Source organism: Pleurodeles waltl, chromosome 9 (genome assembly GCF_031143425.1).
Source record: "Pleurodeles waltl isolate 20211129_DDA chromosome 9, aPleWal1.hap1.20221129, whole genome shotgun sequence".
Taxonomy (NCBI): Eukaryota; Metazoa; Chordata; class Amphibia; order Caudata; family Salamandridae; genus Pleurodeles; species Pleurodeles waltl.
In genome coordinates this window covers 31,180,259-31,197,688 of record NC_090448.1, presented here as the reverse complement: position 1 = coordinate 31,197,688, position 17,430 = coordinate 31,180,259, and the positions used below count along the sequence as shown (strand labels likewise).

The window sequence follows — 17,430 nt, the reverse complement described above, 5'->3', positions numbered from 1 at the left end:
AGCCCCCAGGACCTGAAGGACCGGACTTTCACTGCAGAAGTGACCCCCAGGAGTCCCTCTCCCTTGCCCAAGTGGAGGTTTCCCCGAGGAAGCCCCCCCTTGCCTGCCTGCAGCGCTGAAGAGATCCCTTGATCTCTCATTGACTTCCATTGCGAACCCGACGCTTGTTCTAACACTGCACCCGGCCGCCCCCGCGCCGCTGAGGGTGAAATTTCTGTGTGGGCTTGTGTCCCCCCCGGTGCCCTACAAAACCCCCCTGGTCTGCCCTCCGAAGACGCGGGTACTTACCTGCTGGCAGACTGGAACCGGGGCACCCCCTTCTCTCCATTGAAGCCTATGCGTTTTGGGCACCACTTTGAACTCTGCACCTGACCGGCCCGGAGCTGCTGGTGTGGTAACTTTGGGGTTGCTCTGAACCCCCAACGGTGGGCTACCTTGGACCAAGAACTGAACCCTGTAAGTGTCTTACTTACCTGGCAAAACTAACAAAAACTTACCTCCCCCAGGAACTGTGAGAATTGCACTAAGTGTCCACTTTTAAAATAGCTATTTGTGAATAACTTGAAAAGTATACATGCAATTGATGGTATCAAACTTCTCAGCACAATAAATGCACACTGATGCCAGTGTACATTTTATTGTAAAATACACCCCAGAGGGCACCTTAGAGGTGCCCCCTGAAACCTTAACCGACTATCTGTGTAGGCCGACTGGTTCCAGCAGCCTGCCACAACCGAGACATGTTGCTGGCCCCATGGGGAGAGTGCCTTTGTCACCCTGAGGCCAGTAACAAAGCCTGCACTGGGTGGAGATGCTAACACCTCCCCCAGGCAGGAACTGTAACACCTGGCGGTGAGCCCCAAAGGCTCACCCCCTTTGTTCCAGCACCACAGGGCACTCCAGCTAGTGGAGTTGCCCGGCCCCTCCGGCCACGGCCCCACTTTTGGAGGCAAGGCCGGGGGAAATAATGAGAATAACAAGGAGGAGTCACTGGCCAGTCAGGACAGCCCCTAAGGTGTCCTGAGCTGAAGTGACTAACTTTTAGAAATCCTCCATCTTGCAGATGGAGGATTCCCCAATAGGATTAGGGATGTGCCCCCCTCCCCTCAGGGAGGAGGCACAAAGAGGGTGTACCCACCCTCAGGGCTAGTAGCCATTGGCTACTAACCCCCCAGACCTAAACACGCCCTTAAATTTAGTATTTAAGGGCTCCCCTGAACCTAAGGATTTAGATTCCTGAAACTACAAGAAGAGGACTGCTGAGCTGAAAAACCCCTGCAGAAGAAGAACAGAAGACACCAACTGCTTTGGCCCCAGTCTTACCGGCCTGTCTCCGGCCTTCTAAAGAAACCTGCTCCAGCTACGCTTTCCAAAGGACCAGCGACCCCTGAATCCTCAGAGGACTGCCCTGCTTCAAGAAAGACAAGAAACTCACGAGGACAGCGGCACTGCTCCAAAAGAACTGCAACTTTGTTACAGAGGAGCAGATTTAAAGACCCCTGCAAATCCCCGCAAGAAGCGTGAGACTTGCAACACTGCACCCGGCGACCCCAACTCGACTGGTGGAGAACCAACACCTCAGGGAGGACCCTCCGGCGACTCCGAGACCGTGAGTAACCAAAGTTGTCCCCCCTGAGCCCCCACAGCGACGCCTGCAGAGGGAATCCCGAGGCTCCCCCTGACCGCGACTGTCTGAACCTAAAGTCCCGACGGCTGGAAAAGACCCTGCGCACCCCCAGCACCTGGAGGAACGGAACTTCTGTGCAGGAGTGACCCCCAGGAGGCCCTCTCCCTTGCCCAGGTGGTGGCTACCCCGAGGAGCCCCCCCCCTTGCCTGCATCGCTGAAGAGACTCCTTGGTCTCCCATTGAAATCTACAGAGAACCCGACGCTTGTTTGCATACTGCACCCGGCCGCCCCGCGCTGCTGGGGGTGTACTTTCTGTGTGGACTTGTGTCCCCCCCGGAGCCCTACAAAACCCCCCTGGTCTTCCCTCCGAAGACGCGGGTACTTACCTGCTGGCAGACTGGAACCGGGGCACCCCCTTCTCTCCATTGAAGCCTATGTGTTTTGGGCACCTCTTTGACCTCTGCACCTGACCGGCCCTGAGCTGCTGGTGTGGTAACTTTGGGGTTGCTCTGAACCCCCAACAGTGGGCTACCTTGGACCCAAAACTGAGACCTGTAAGTGATTTACTTACCTGCTAAAAATAACAATACTTTACCTCCCCCAGGAACTGTGAAAATTGCACTGTGTCCACTTTTAAAACAGCTTATTGTGTTTTATGTAAAAAGTATATATGCTACTGTGATTATTCAAAGTTCCTAAAGTACTTACCTGCAATACCTTTCAAATGAGATATTATATGTAGAATTTGAACCTGTGGTTCTTAAAATAAACTAAGAAAAGATATTTTTCTATAACAAAACCTATTGGCTGGATTTGTCTGAGTGTGTGTTCCTCATTTATTGCCTGTGTGTATGTACAACAAATGCTTAACCCTACTCCTTTGATAAGCCTACTGCTCGATCACACTACCACAAAATAGAGCATTAGTATTATCTCTTTTTGCCACTATCTTACCTCTAAGGGGAACCCTTGGACTCTGTGCATACTATTCCTTACTTTGAAATAGTGCATACAGAGCCAACTTCCTACACTCGTGCACATGGACCAGGCTGACCAAACTCTTGGTCTTCAGGAACCATGCTGCAGGGCTCAGGGCAGTTGATTCCGGATGGCATATCTGACCTCCCACCCCTGCATTGTCAACAGGTCCTGGTGTGTTGGCAATCTCACGACCTTGTCCTTTGCCTTTTCCACAAGGTCTTAAACCATATTTGCCTGGCCCACTGTGGTGCTATTGCAATTAGTGTCAATTTTGTTTGCATTTCTGTGTCACTAGCGGCATCAACGGAATAAGGGGCAAAGCATCAGCATATTTCTCCAATGATTCTATTAACATGGCATCACCTATCGACGGATTGTGAGGATAACTAGATGCAAAACTTTGACATTCTGTTTATGCTGGATTGCAAATAGGTCTGTGTGTGGTGTGCCCCATTCTCAAAGATGTTCTCAACCTGCTATTGCTTTAGCTCCCAATCGCGTAAAGCATTTGCCAGTGTGCCTCTGTGTTTTGAACCCCTGGGAGTTGCTTCACTACTAGCTTTTTCCTTCTTTGAACAACCACTTTCTCATGTCCTGTGCCACTTTGATCAGCACATGAGATTTTCTCTCCATTCCACCGCCTCGGTTTGTTGAGGTAGAACTCAGTGGTCATGCGGTCTGTCTGGACCTGAACTGATCTTCATTAGATCAGTCTGGAAGGCCTTGAGAGCCAAGACGACGTATTTTAGCTTCAACACATTCATGTGTTGTACTGCATCTTCTGTGCTCCATAGGCCCTTGATGTTTAGCTTTCTGTTATAGGCTACCCTGCCCCATGATGGGTAATCTGTTGTGATGGCTACAGAGGAAGCTGGAAGTTTGATAGGTTTCCCCACTGTAATGTTGTTTATATTCCACCACTGCATCACTTTCTGTACTCTCTATGTGATAACCAGTAGATGCGCCCAACTCCCAGGCGCCCGTGATAATTTCTGTTGCAGCCACTCGTAGACTGGCCTCATGTGAAGCCTCACATGCTTTAGGAGGATACAAGATGCCCTCATAACAATACTTTTCCCCACTGTCTTCACCGTCAGACGTTGACCATTGTGGTGAAGGCGAGTTGGACTTTAAGTACCGGACAATGTTACAGAGAAGAACTTAACTCTCACTATGGTTGGCCTCTCCCCTAAGAATTCCTTTTCCTTCTTTGGGGTTGGGAATGACTAAAACTCTGGGAGAAGCCCAGATTGGGAAGTGTCTTGATAACAGTCTATATGTTGTTCTGGCAATGTTTGCCCTGTTTCCCCTGTGCCAATCAAATTCCTAGACATCGATGAATGTGCAGTCACCTTCTCCACAGGTGTGCTGCTACTTCTGTGTATACACAAGAAAGGGTTTAGATAAACAAGTCTAATCCATCATCCACATATCATATAAACTGCAGAAGGAAAAAGTAGATTATCACATGCAAGAAAATCTCTCCTCTCATACAACACAGGGATATTCTTAAAGTCGATATCGCCCAAGAAGCTAGTTCATGAAAAAAATGCTAAATATTTATTTCCTCGGACTACAATTTAGGCTGATATATTTTAATCAGAAAAAAATTAAAGCTAGACTAGAAAACAGACCAGCATACAGCAAAATTGTAATGGTTCCTCAGATCTTGTATGATAATATTTTAGAAATGCCAGTCATTTTCCTAACATATTTTGTCGTATGGGCAGTATATCCTGATGGTATGTTCCCCACTCCAAAGCCTCAAGTTGTTTGGCAAGTAACATGTCAAATTTTATCTAGCTCCTGTGACTCCATTGAGGACAATCATGAGTTGGTCGTATTGCTCTGGTGTTATGCTGGTGATCATTTGGGGAGGGGGGGCATGTTAAAACCAATTACAATGAATTAACACATATGCAAAGACCTCAGACAAATATAATGCAAAAAAAAAAAAACAACTGCAGGATTATACCAATCTTTAATTTTAGCTATATATGATGATGTGCATAAAATCAAATACATCAACTCACGCAGTTTCTGCCATGTGGTGATACCCATACATATACAGTCTTTCTACAACAAGGCACCTGGTGAAAACCCTCAAAGCGAGCTTTGTCCGAAAGCGGAGGACCTTGAACTGGTAAAGTACTTTGTCCGCGACAAACAGCAAGAACTCCATGTGTACTCAGTTCATTGGGACGTGTAAACAGGCATCTTTTTGGTCTATGGTTGCCATTTGGTGCCCCCTTTCCATCAGTGGAATGATCTCCAGTGTCGTCATCTTAAAGTTTTGCCTCTTTAAAAACCAATTCAGTGCTTTTACATCCAATATGGGTCTGTGCGCCTTGTCCGATTTTCATACAAGGAAATAAACCAAGTAAACCCCTCGGTTCTTTTCCATTGACTGTACCTTTTCTATTGCCTTCTAGAGTGAGAGATAGTGGAGCTCTTGACACAGACGCCTCTGCGTTCCCTTGGGGTCAGATTGCTGGAGGCTTGTATAGCAGTTCTAAGCAGTAACCATATTGAATTAAGTTCAATATTCATTTGTTGGAGGTGTTTTTGTTCCTCTCCTGGATAAATCCCCCAATTCTCTCTCCTACAAGTGTTTTGTGTAGTTGGAGCTCCATTGTTAACTCACATGGTGGAGGATCCTGGCGCTCTAGGGGTGGCTCCTCTACCTCAGGCACTTTTACCCCCAAAAGTGTGCGACAGTGACCCATATTGCCACTGCGATGATGCACTCGGTGGGCCGCTTCACTGCGTAAAGGAGGCCAGCAATATTGTAGGTTGCAAATGAACCACTTGGGGTTCTCTTTTCCTCTGGATAATTCCTCCCACAAAATACCCTATGCATTACAAAGCCGTACCTGCTTTGGCCGTCTTTTTTCATGCACGGAAATGCATTGTCAACCATTAAGCCACAAAGGCTGCTGCTGGTGAGGAGCGTAATAACCACAGAGGCTTGTACCTCCTGCTTAAAACCAGACACCCTTCGCTGGCCATGTGTGCTCAGCACTGTGGCTGCTCACAGCTGTCTTGAGTTATCTGCTGGGGGATTCTCCAGAATGCAATGATGACTTCCTGCAAGTATTGGTAATATTCTTCCCTCCTGAATAACTGCTCTTGCCCTCTTCTTACATTCCTCTTCAAGGTGTTGCCAGAGGTCCTCAGTTTCATCCCACTGCTGGTGGGGATATCGATTTAGAAGTGTGCTGGAGTTAGATATAAGTCGCTGTGCCACCACTGACCTCTCCGTCTTATGTCCTACCATGTCCACTCGCATGCGCTCCTTTCAGGAAGGCGACCATTGGCAGTTTGTGCGCTTGCCCAGTTTTGTTCTATTGAGACGATCAGGAAGTCTGCAACCACACTGCCCTTAATGCAAGGTGGGTCTCTGGTGACTGCGCTTCTCGTCCATCCTTGATGTGACTACCTTTGCTGCAGCTGGTTGCCTAGAAGCCCCCTGATCCAAGATGCTGCGTCGCATAAGTAGGAACGGACTCCTCTTCAGGGCTGATGAGATTGCTTCCAGTAGAAAACATGTCAGAGCACTCTTCCTCATGGTTGAAGCTGTAAGTATCTTCTGTCCTCAATTACGACATTGTAGACTGTAATATAGTCGAGGGGGGGGCACCGGCCTGGATGAGTCAGAGCCCACCCCCTCTTGGGCAGGAACTCTACTCTGACTTGGCCAGTCTTCTGTAGCTTTCACTCCAAGGAGGGTCCTCCTCCACTAGACCTTCCTCTTCCAAGTACTCCAAGAATTCCTTTGCAAGCTCTTCTGATGTGGCACAAGGTTCCAACCCTGCAGGGCCCGGTTCACTACCCTTCTGTTCCAAATACTTCAGAGGAATCCAGTAGGATTTTAGGGAGTCTGAACTCCCTCCTTCTCTTCAGCAGGGCCTCCATTTCAGCCTAGAGGCGCTGCTGCTTTCTTTTTACACTGAGGGCCGTTTGGTTGACATTGATAGTTTCAATGTCTCTTTTTAGCATCAAAACGTCCCTTTTGAGAGGCTCTTTCTCCCTCCCACGCTCTTGATCGCCTTTCAGTGTAGAGACCCTTTCTGATGGCCTACCTCCAATGGTGCCGTTATGCTTGGACAAGTGAGGCTCTTTCGTTTTTTGCCTACCTTCGATTGCTGAGCTCTAGAAAACATTTGTAAGCTTCCAGACAGACTATTTAGACTCTGCCATGGTAGGCCTTTGGTATGTTACCTAGGTGTTTCTTCGAGTCTGCACCCTTTTCAGTGTTCTTTCCTTCTTGGCCTGGACTATTTCTCAGATGTTGAATCTTTCCCTTGCGCCCATTCGGTGTCCTTGTGGGCTTTCATCACTGAAGGACAACCCAAATCCTTGAGCGAATGCGATATGGCGTAGTGGGCGTACCTCTGCTCTACGCTTGCTTCGAGGGTCTTCGGCTGGCACTCAGCACACACTGTGCACCTCTGACTTCTAATCCTCCAGGAGGCAAAGGTTGCACACGTCGTGGTTGTCCTGTGTGAATGAGGTGGAAAATGGGGTAAGTTCTAAATGGGGTGCACTCTAGATACATTGATCATGGTCCGACACACATGGCTACGAGTGCTCTGGAAAAAAAACCTGAAAAACGGTCTCTTTTTCTCAGTGCTTTTGTCTTCATTGAACATTCTCATTTAACATCTGTTGGAAATACCTGCACCGAACTTATACAACCCCGGAAACTTTAGCTAGACCCGTCCCCAAGAGGCCAATTCGCCGCCCTAAATGTAAAGCGGGCCCTGCTGCCTTTGTCCACTCGACATGGAATGGCGCTGCAATGGCCTCGTACTGGGGAAGAGGGTCACCAAGATATCCCTTAGGATTGAACAAATGCTTGACCCAGGTCCTTTCATGGCCCTGCTGGGCTCTGTTAAACCTCTACCCCTGGGCCAGCGGCGCTGTACTTGCACCTGAGGCTGACAGGCCATGAAGAAGGCATAAGGAAGACAAAAGAGCTAGCTTTAAAAAAAATAAAAAATAAAAATAAAAAAAAAGGAATTTCCCCTTTAAATCTTCCACGCAACAATTTCACTTTTGCAGTGATCTCCAATTATAATTTGTCATTAGTAGGGCTAAGATCAAGCACAGGGAGCAGGTGGCCCCCTGTGGGGATTCCAAGAACCAGGAAGACAACAGCCTCGTACTGAGAACGACAGGTCAGGCACCCTCTGGGCCAGCAAGAGACACTCAGTCCTGTGTCTAGGAGAGGGCAGCAAAAGCGACCTGGTACTTCCAAGAACTCGCGCCCATAGTAACCCTCATGCCCTGCGGGCAACAAAATCATTGCTGCAGCAACAGTTATTTTGTTAATAAGGACTTAAAGGCGCTTACATCCCGGAGGCGTGATTTCCGTACAGCAGGTGGAAAGAACCCATCTCCCGAAGGGGCAGCAAAGAACAGCCTCGAGTCACAACAAACACAAGCTGGCTCCTATGTAACAGGTGCCTTTGTTTACCAGGCCTGCCAACTGATTGTGCAGCAGGCTTCTATCTAGGAGGCATGCCAAGTGCTGCAAAAATAACTTGTATAGCTGCTAGAGAGGAGGAGAAAGCTTTTAACCACAGAGGCCACATCGTGTCCCACTACATCATACTGTCAGAAAGTCAACTTCCCAGTTAGCCATAAGTTTACCATATATAATTCCATTAGGAAGCCTCCATTTGCAGCTATTTCAACAACACAGACCCCTTACATGAGTCACAGCCAGAGACTTCCAGTTCAGGTGGATATTTCTTCAGATGAGAGGTCCCCTACCCCTCTCAGTTCCCTCTGGTCCTCTTCAGTTAACATATTTCGGCAGAGGAAGTAAAACCTAGGAAAAGAGTTCACCTGCAGCTGGAACTCTCAATACCTACAAGCCTAACATCTGAGCATATATGACTTCTGTGATGAAAACATGGAATCAAAGGGGGAGGTACCGGGCAGAATCATCCTGTAACTCAAAAAAAAAAAACACACATGGGCAGAGCGACGACTGGGAATTGTAAGAGTCCCAACATGGAGTGGAGGGCAGAGATCAACACAAGAAAGTACATGTCTCAAGAACTTCCTCTTGGAGAGTTGTGTGTGGTGAGACATCCAGTGCGGCTAGCAATACGTAAAATGAGGAAGTATTTCTAGTCCGTTAAGAAAGAGTCTACATGTCTATGCTGTACAAGGATTCCAAACCCATCCACTGCTGTTACTAGGCGTTCTGAACTCTTATGTGAAATACAGAATTAAACAGACTAAGAGGAGGGTGCCAGCTTCAGGACTAGGCACTATTATCACAGCAGTAGGAAACAAGGGTATCTTCTCGCTGTTGTGGCATAATTGCAGTGAATAATACGTCTGAAAGGCCTACTTAAGACCATGGGACCAATCAATTACATTATGATCAATACTCTTGAATGTGCATCTAGTTACTTTGTAATAATCTGTTTTCTTGAAACTGTGGCAAGCAGTGATGTAAGAATGCCTGAATTATTCCCAGCCACTTATCGCTCAGTCTGCACTCCATGAGCCACTTAAGACAGGCACCAGCCATACAAAATCAGTCCAGCCTGAACTGACAGGATAGATTCCCTCCAGAACCAACACAAACAACCCTCGAGGAGTTTGGGCTGACCTGTCATTTGTTACAAGGCCTATAGGTGAATTATTAAAGATTTAGTAATGTAACAGATGCCTAAAAGTAAGTACAACCTGGGCCTTTCACTCAGGTTGGTTGTACTGTTTGATTCCAGATTCAATCTTTATCATGCAGGACTTCACTCAGCCGTTCATGGGGTCTGCAGTGATCAGGCGGTTGCACACCTTCTTGGCTGTGAGATGCAACACTGGAACAAGTAACAGTAGCAGATCAGGGCTTTCAGACTCAGGGAGTGGTAGCAGAGACACATGGGACTCCAAGCGCAAGCGGATTCTCTGTAGGGAAGGGTTGGCAGGCACATGGGCATCAGCATTCCTGAATCAGCTCGCCCAAAAGCAGTGACAAAGAGAAGCAAACAGGGCTTTGGCACAGCTCACGTCAGAGGATGCTGGTCCGGCTGTGCAGTCACTGCAGGCTCTTCAACCTCATAGCAAGGCTCGATAATGATGGGCTTGGAATCAGTAATGTCTGCATACTTGTTGCAATCAAACTAAGCAGCAGCAAAGTCTTCCCCTTGGTCCTTCGGGCATAGTTCCCACTCAAAGGAAAACAGCAAAGCCTTCTGCTTCTGATCATCACCGTCCTCTGAGCAGTATTGCAACACTGGGATACTGGCATGGCCCAGTAACTTCAAACTGGCACCTGACCTCAAGAAAAGGCTCCACTGGTTGTCACCATTATTAAATACACTACCAGGGAATTTTGATCCCGAATCGGACAGGTGAAGCTAGATGGAACTGTGCCACATACTGGCGTAGGAAGATCTGCCAACTGTGCAATGGTGCCGCTCGGCTAACCTGGGAATGGGCAGTGGAAGCCAAACTTTGTGGGAAGTCTTTGGACTTGTTATGTTGGATAACTCCACACTACATATTTGGAGAGAGGTGTACTGCAGGTTCAGTTTTGGAGATCGTAAGAAGTGCGCTTCAATGAGGCTGGTTCACTGAACTCAACAAAAATGATTGAAGCTGCAGGTGGTGCACACCTTCACCAGTGCCTGCTTCAGATAGGAGCAAAGCTACACAAATCTCCACTTACCTGCAAGTCGACTTCATTCTTAATGATCTTTCCATCTGCCCACTTCAACTTGCTTCTTGCCTCGCCTAAAAACAAAGAAAACAAAAAGTTATCACTTTTTAAGAAAAATTAAATTGCTTGGACGACAAAAATACAGCTTTTCAACTTCATTGCTGGGTAGCTAAGAATCTCAGAACTATGCAGCTGTCTTCACATTACTTTAAAAACCATGAAAGCTTCTGTATAACAAAAAATAAATAAAATCAATCAAAAAGTATGTCTTAATGCTTGTGCACATTGTGAATTGTCAATAAAGGAAAAAGTTACTTACCCAGTAGACATCTGTTTGTGGCATTTAGTGCTGTAGATTCACATGCTCCGCCTACTTCCGCCATCGAGTGTTAGACTCGGAATGTTAGAAGTTGTTTCTCTTTGGAACGCATTAGAGTCACAGGATTGAGTGACTCCTTCTCGGTGATACTGCGCATGGGCATAGATTGTTTTCCCGCAGGTGGGTGAGAGAGAGTATAGGAGAAGTACAGTGAAAGACGTCCATGCAAGAGTATATACATTTGTACAAAATATATGCATGTGAATCTACAGCACTACATGCCACAAACAGATGTCTGCTGGGTAAGTAAAATTTTCCGTTCAATGGCACGTCTGGCTGTAGATACACATGCTCTGCGTAGACTGTAAAGCAGTCCCTCCATGAAAGCAGTGGCTAGCCTGTGGGAGTTGCAGTTGTCTGGAAACGTGTTCTTAAGACAGCCTGTCCTACACTGGCTGGCTGACGTGCCAGTACATCTACACAGCAAAGCCTTGTGAAAGTATGTGGTATAGAGCAGGTAGCTGCTTTACAAATGTCAGCTAAATGAATGTTTCCCAAGAACGCCATAGTGGAACCCTTTTTCCTAGTGGGATCTGTTCCAGGAGTTCGTGGCATCTGTCTTTTTGCTTTAGCATAACAAGTTTGTATGCATTTAACAATCCACCTAGCTATGCCATTTTCTGAAATTGCATTACCTCTATGGGGTAGTGAAAAAGCTACTAACAGCTGTTTTATTTTTCCTAAACGGTTTAGTCCAGTCAATGTAATACATGGGTGCCCTTTTAACATCTAAAGCGTGTAGTGTTCTTTCTGCCATCGAGTCAGAAAGAAAACCGGTAATTTAATGGTTTGATTGATGTGGAATTGAGAAAATACTTTTGGTAGGAACCTTGAGTTTGTACGGAGGACCACCTTGTCTTTATGTATTTGAAAGAAAGGTTCTTCTAAAGTTAATGCTTGGAGCTCACTTACAAGTCTGAGTGATGTAATGGCGACTAGGAAAGCCACTTTCCAAGAGAGGAATTGAACATGACTTGAATGAAGTGGCACAAAAGGTGGGCCCTTGAGCCTACTGAGTACTATATTAAGATTCAAGGATGCGACTTGGGGCAGTCTATGTGGAAGCAAGTGAAGCAAATAAGCAAAATCTTGGAAAAAGGTTTTAAAGGGGTGAGTGTTTTTGGACTGGCAGCAAAAAACAAAGCGTTTCCATTTCACTGCGTAACATTCTCTAGTTGTTGGTCTATGGGCTTCCTTAAGAATCTCCATACACTTAGAAGGTAATTGGAGATAACCAAACTCTATGACTTCGGGATCCATATCACAAGGTTGAGTGATTTGGGATCTGGGTATCTAATATGTCCATGGTCTTGTGCGAGAAGGGCTGGCCTGTTGGGGAGCTTCCCATGGGGAACCTGCGAGAGGTCCCGTACTGGTGTGAACCATGGCTGACGTGCCCTGGTAGGAGCTACCGGGATCATGGTGAGAGATTTCTGAGTTTCCGAACCAGAAATAGAATGAGAGGACGTGGAAAAGCGTAAGCAAATATCCCTGACCAGTTTATCCACAGAGCATTGCCCTTGGACAGAGGGTGAGGGCACCTGGATGAGAAGCTTGGGCATTTTGTGTTTTCTACTGTGGCGAAAAGGTCTATTCAGGAGTACCCCACCTTTGTAAGTATTTTTGAAGGACTTGTGGGTGGAGTTCTCATTCTTGGACTTGTTGATGCATCCTGTTGAGCAGCTTTGTGTGACAGGTGAGTAAGGAAAGCTCAGATGACTGGAGATACCACTTGAAGTTCCAGATAACTGATGTGCATGGACTGGTGACTGAGATCCCAGATGCTTTGGACGGTGAAGTTCTGAAGATGCGGACCACAACCAGTCAGGGATCACTGTGGTCAAAGTGAGCTGAGGCAAGAGTCTCGAGAAGGCCACCCTTTTAATAGGCTGGTGGAGTTCCACCACTGCAGAGGCGCACAAGTTTGGCAGTCTAACAACACTAGATCCTAAAGGGATCCTGTGACTGAGACCACTGACGAGAGACATTGCTGCAATGGACGCATGTGGAGTCTGGCATGAGGAACGATGGCAATACAAGATGCCATAACACCCAAGAGGCGCATGACAGTCCTGACTGTGATTCTCCCGAAATTGAGGAAGAAGTTGCTGGAAACCTTGACTGCAGGCTGGATTGGGGTATGCTAACCCGAGCGCTGCATTGAGGAGGACTCCTAGGTTGAATTTGAAGAGGCTGTAGGTGGAATTTGACAAAGTTGATTGTGAACCTAAATTTGTGAAGAAGGTTTACTGTGGTTTGAGTGTGGGATTGACACTGCTATAGTATACTGGCTTTGATGAGTCAGTCGTCTAGGTAAGGGAACACATGCATTTTCTGTTTTCTGAGATGTGCTTCGACAAGGACTAGTCCCTCGGTAAATACCCTGGGAGCGCTTGTGACTCCAAAAGGGAGAACGAATTGATAATGTTTTCCTGCGACCACAAATCTTAGGTATTTGCGGTGTGGCAGATGAATGTGGACGCAGGTGCCCCTTAGATCTAGAGCAGTCATGAAGTCTTTTGTTGAAGGAGTGGAATAACATCCTGAAGAATACCCATGTGTGAATGTATTGGTTTAGAGGTCAGAGTATGGATCTGACTAAACTGCCCTTTTTGGGTATGAGAAAGTATAGGGAGTACATGTTCCCCGATACTGTAATGGGACCGGCTCTATGGCCCCTTTGAGGAGTAGAGACTGCACATCTTCTTTTAGAAGAGTGAGATGTTTATGAGATAACCTGGGTGTGGAGGGACAATATTTGGAGGTGGGGAAGTAAGCTCCATACAACAACCATGTTGGATAACGGAAAGGCCCCGTTGCTCTGATGTTATGTTTGTCCATTGGTGTGATAATACTGAAGGTGCCCCCCTACCGGTGAGGTGTGGGGTTTGGGAAAATGTATGTAGTCAGTGTTTGCCTGAGGAGGGTGAACCACGGGTGGAAGCGCTCTTACCCCTGTCTCTCTATGTCTCTCTGAAAGAACCTCATGAGTAAGAGGTTGAGAGTTGTTTGGTTCGGGAGGTGTTTGGGCCAGAGGTTGTTGATGGTCTAGAACCTCCTCTGTATGTTGGGTGAAAAAAAAAAAAAAAAAAAAAAAAACTGCATGTTTGGGACTGAAATGCCCCGATGGCCTTTGTGGAGTTCGTATCTTTCTTTAATTTCTCAAGAGTAGTCAACTTGAGGGCCAAAGTGATGCTCCTTGTCAAAGGGCATCTTAAGTATCGCTTGTTGAACTTATGGCTTGGAGCCTGAAGCCATGCACGCCTCCTCAAAAACAGCTGGTGTTTATTCCATGTGCAGCTGTATCAGCAGCATCTACTGCACATCGGATAGTATTGTTTGCGACTGTTGGCCCCTCTGCAACAATCTGCTGGCCATGTTTTTGGTGCTCATCTGGTAGATAATGGAGGAGCTCCTTCATCTCAAAGTGAGCCCGGTCTCACCTACAGAGCAAGAAGTGTGAACTGGAAAGACACATCAATGATTTGCTGCTTGCGCAGCCACCCTTTTGCCTGCTGCAACTAGCCTCTTGCTCTCCTTTTCTGGCGGAGGAGAGTCCCCAGTAGCCTGGCTGTTAGCCCTCTTCCTGGCGGTGGTAGCCACTGTTGAATCTGGTGGGACCAGAGACCTGATGAACAGTGCGTCGGAAGGTGCAGGCTTGTATTTCTTGTCCACCCTCGGTGTTATAATCCTAGAGCGGACAGGTTCTTGAAAGATTGTCTGCGTGACGAAGCATATCTGGGAGCATCTCAATATCTCCATGGGTGGTGGTGAGGGTATCAAACAAAAAATCCTGCTCTAATGGATCTTTACAGAGCTGCACTGTTGGAAAGGAGCCTCTCTGTAGTTGGGTTAGCCCCACTTTTTGCTTGTTTGTCAGTGTGTTGGTTTTCACTGGGCTCCTGCTAACCAGGGCCCCAGTGACTATGCTCTCTCCTCTAAATTTGGTTGCTGGTAACTTTTTGTTTCCACAATTGGCATACTACCCCCTGCCATGTAAGTCCCTAATATATGGTACCTAGGTACCCAGGGTATGGGGTTCCAGGAAATCCCTATGAACTGCAGCAGTTATTCTGCCACCCATAGCCCATGCAAAGGGTTCTGCAGGGCTGCCATTGCAGCCTGAGTGAAACGGGTGCATGCAACAGTTTTCACTACAGGTCACTATAAGTCACCCTTATGGAAGGCCCTCTCAGCCCAAAGGGCAGGGTGCAGGTAACTGGGGGAGGGGACCCCTGCACTAGCAGTGATGCCCCCAAGAACTCCAGCCCCATTTTACTGGACTTCGTGAGTGCGGGGATGCCATTTTATATATGTACTAGACATAGGTCACTACCTATGTCCAGCTACATAATGGAAACTCTGAACCTGGGCATGTTTGGTATCAAACATGTCGGAATCGTACCCCAATACTGCTGCAAGTATTGGAAACATGATCATATGCACTCTGGGGTCTCCTTACAGGACCCCCAGCGTTGCTACCACCAGTCTTACAGGGTTTGTTCCAGGCAGCCCAGCTGCTGCCACCCCTCAGACAGGTTTCTGCCCTCCTGTTGATTGAGAAGCTAAAGTCCAGGAAAGCAGAACATAGGATTTCCTGTGGGAGAAGGGGGGGGTCACACCCTCTCCCTTTAGAAATAGGCGTTACAGGCTTGGGAGGGGTAGTCTCCCAAGCCACTGGCAGCGCTTTGAAGGGCATATTTGGTGCCCTTCTTGAATAAACCAGTTTACACCGGTTCAGGGACCTCCCAGTCCCTGCTCTGGCATGAAACTGGACAATGAAAGGGGAGTGACCACTCCCCTGTCCATCATCACCCCAGGGGTGGTGCTCAGAGCTCCTCCACAGGGTCTCTGGGTTCTCCCATCTTGATTCCAAGGTTGGCAGGGAACTCTGGGAACATTGGAGCGGCCAGCCAGGCAGGGGATGTCAGAGGCATCCTCTGATAGGTAGTTACCTACGTGATGGAGGCCCCCTCTTTGGGCTATATAGGGTCTTCTTCTGGGGTGGTTCCTCAAATTTGGCTTGCAAGGTTCCACCAGGACTCCTCTGCAACCTCATCTTGGACTTGTGGCTTCCGGAACCGCAACAGGACCCTCTAGGAACCTACAATCTGAAGATCCATGAGGACAACTCTTATGCAACATTGTATTCAGACTTCCTGCCAGCTTTGCAACATTTCCCTGGCCGTGTATCCTCAGAAGACTGCTACTCTTCAGCCTGCACAAGAAGAAGAAATTTTCCTTGGGGGTGAAGGCATCACTCCCATGTAACTACAGGTACCTGGCTGCAACGATGACCAGTTTCATGGATCTCCCCTCATCTCGAGTGGCGTGGGTCCTGCATCAAGGGTGGTGGTCCGGAGAGTGTACCTGGGTCCTCTCTACCAGTTGTCGCACTTTGGTGGTGATAATTCCTTTCCACTCCACGCAAGACAGCACCCACGTAAACAGTGTCCTTTTCAGCTGCCAAGGCTTGTTTGCTTCACCTCCAAGAGGAACTTCAGGTGACTTAGCTCCAGCCCCCAGCACTCCCTCCTGCAACTCCTGGGCCGCTGCGTGGTTCTCAGGCGACGTGGGAGAAACTTCTGTGGTGATGCGTGGGCTGCTTTAGCGACTTCTGTGTCCCCATCCTGTGGGACACTTGTGGGTGCTGCCTCTGCTCCTATGGGCCTTCTGCGATACAGAGGTCCCCTTGTGACTCCCCCCTCCCTCCTGGGTAGGGTCCTCCTGGGCCTTGATGGTCCCGGCAGCACCTCTTATCCTCCAACCGCAAATTTGCCTTAGCCAAGGCTAGTTGGTGGGATTCCTGCACCAACACCTGTAAGCAATCTTCCTTCCAGCGTGGGATTCCATCTGCATTCATCAGGAATTCTTCTCCGGCTTCTGGGCTGCAGTGCTGACCTGTTCTTCTTCCCTGCCGACCAACTCCTGCATCTCCGGTGTGGTGGATAGGGGCTTCTGCCCCCATAGGACTCTGTTGTGCCATCGAGACATGGTCCAGTCTCTCCACAGGTCTTCCTTCTTCAGGAATCCACTGCTGGTTTTCTTGCAGTCTTCTCCAGGTCATCACACAGAAAGGATAAGGAATGTAGTCAAGTTCCAGACCCGACTAATTAAAAAAATCAACAATATTTTGAAAAAACGGCCCTCACCCACAAATTGTGGCATGGTTCATGATAGGGCCCTGCTAACACACTCCAAAAATATAAATCCCCTTTGGAGTGGTGCAGTAAGGGTGGGGGAACAATTAAGCACGAAAAACAAAACCAACAATTATGGTACAGGGACCACAGACGAACAACAGAAAAAATATCTTAAACTGACTCAGGCTGATCACTTAACTAATTTATTCTGGTGCAGCCTGGACAGGATTAAAATATTATTGGTGTTTTAGGAATTAATCACCTGTACACCCCAATCTCTGAGGAGGGCCAACATGTTTCGGCCTATTTTTAATGCCCACTAGGGTCATGCGGCCTTCGTCAGGACCTTCGCCCTGTCCCCACAAAGAAAGGTCCAGGAGGATGAGAAGGCAGGATTCACAGGATTTTAAGTATGTTCTCCAAGATGCAGATGGCCGTTTCAGTACTGTGTCCTGGTCCGATTTCAGACTGGAACTTACCAAACAATTTAAACTGTTCAAATGAGCTGGCAGAGTTGGTTGTGTACACATTTTCCCAACAGTTTCGCAAGGAAGGGTATTTAGGTCTGTTGGGTCAGCATCGTTTTTTTTCAAGAGAAATGTCACCTGCGCCCCA

General features: G+C 47.7%; 1 protein-coding gene across 1 annotated transcript in view; it reads right to left on the bottom strand.

Annotated features, from left to right (window-relative positions):
• QARS1 (glutaminyl-tRNA synthetase 1) overlaps positions 1 to 17,430 on the bottom strand; it is a 343,605-nt gene that overhangs the window by 265,014 nt on the left and 61,161 nt on the right. Inside the window, exon 5 of the mRNA XM_069206197.1 lies at positions 10,303 to 10,367. Within this exon, the coding sequence (XP_069062298.1) occupies positions 10,303 to 10,367 (65 nt within the window). The remainder of the gene's footprint in view (positions 1 to 10,302; positions 10,368 to 17,430) is intronic.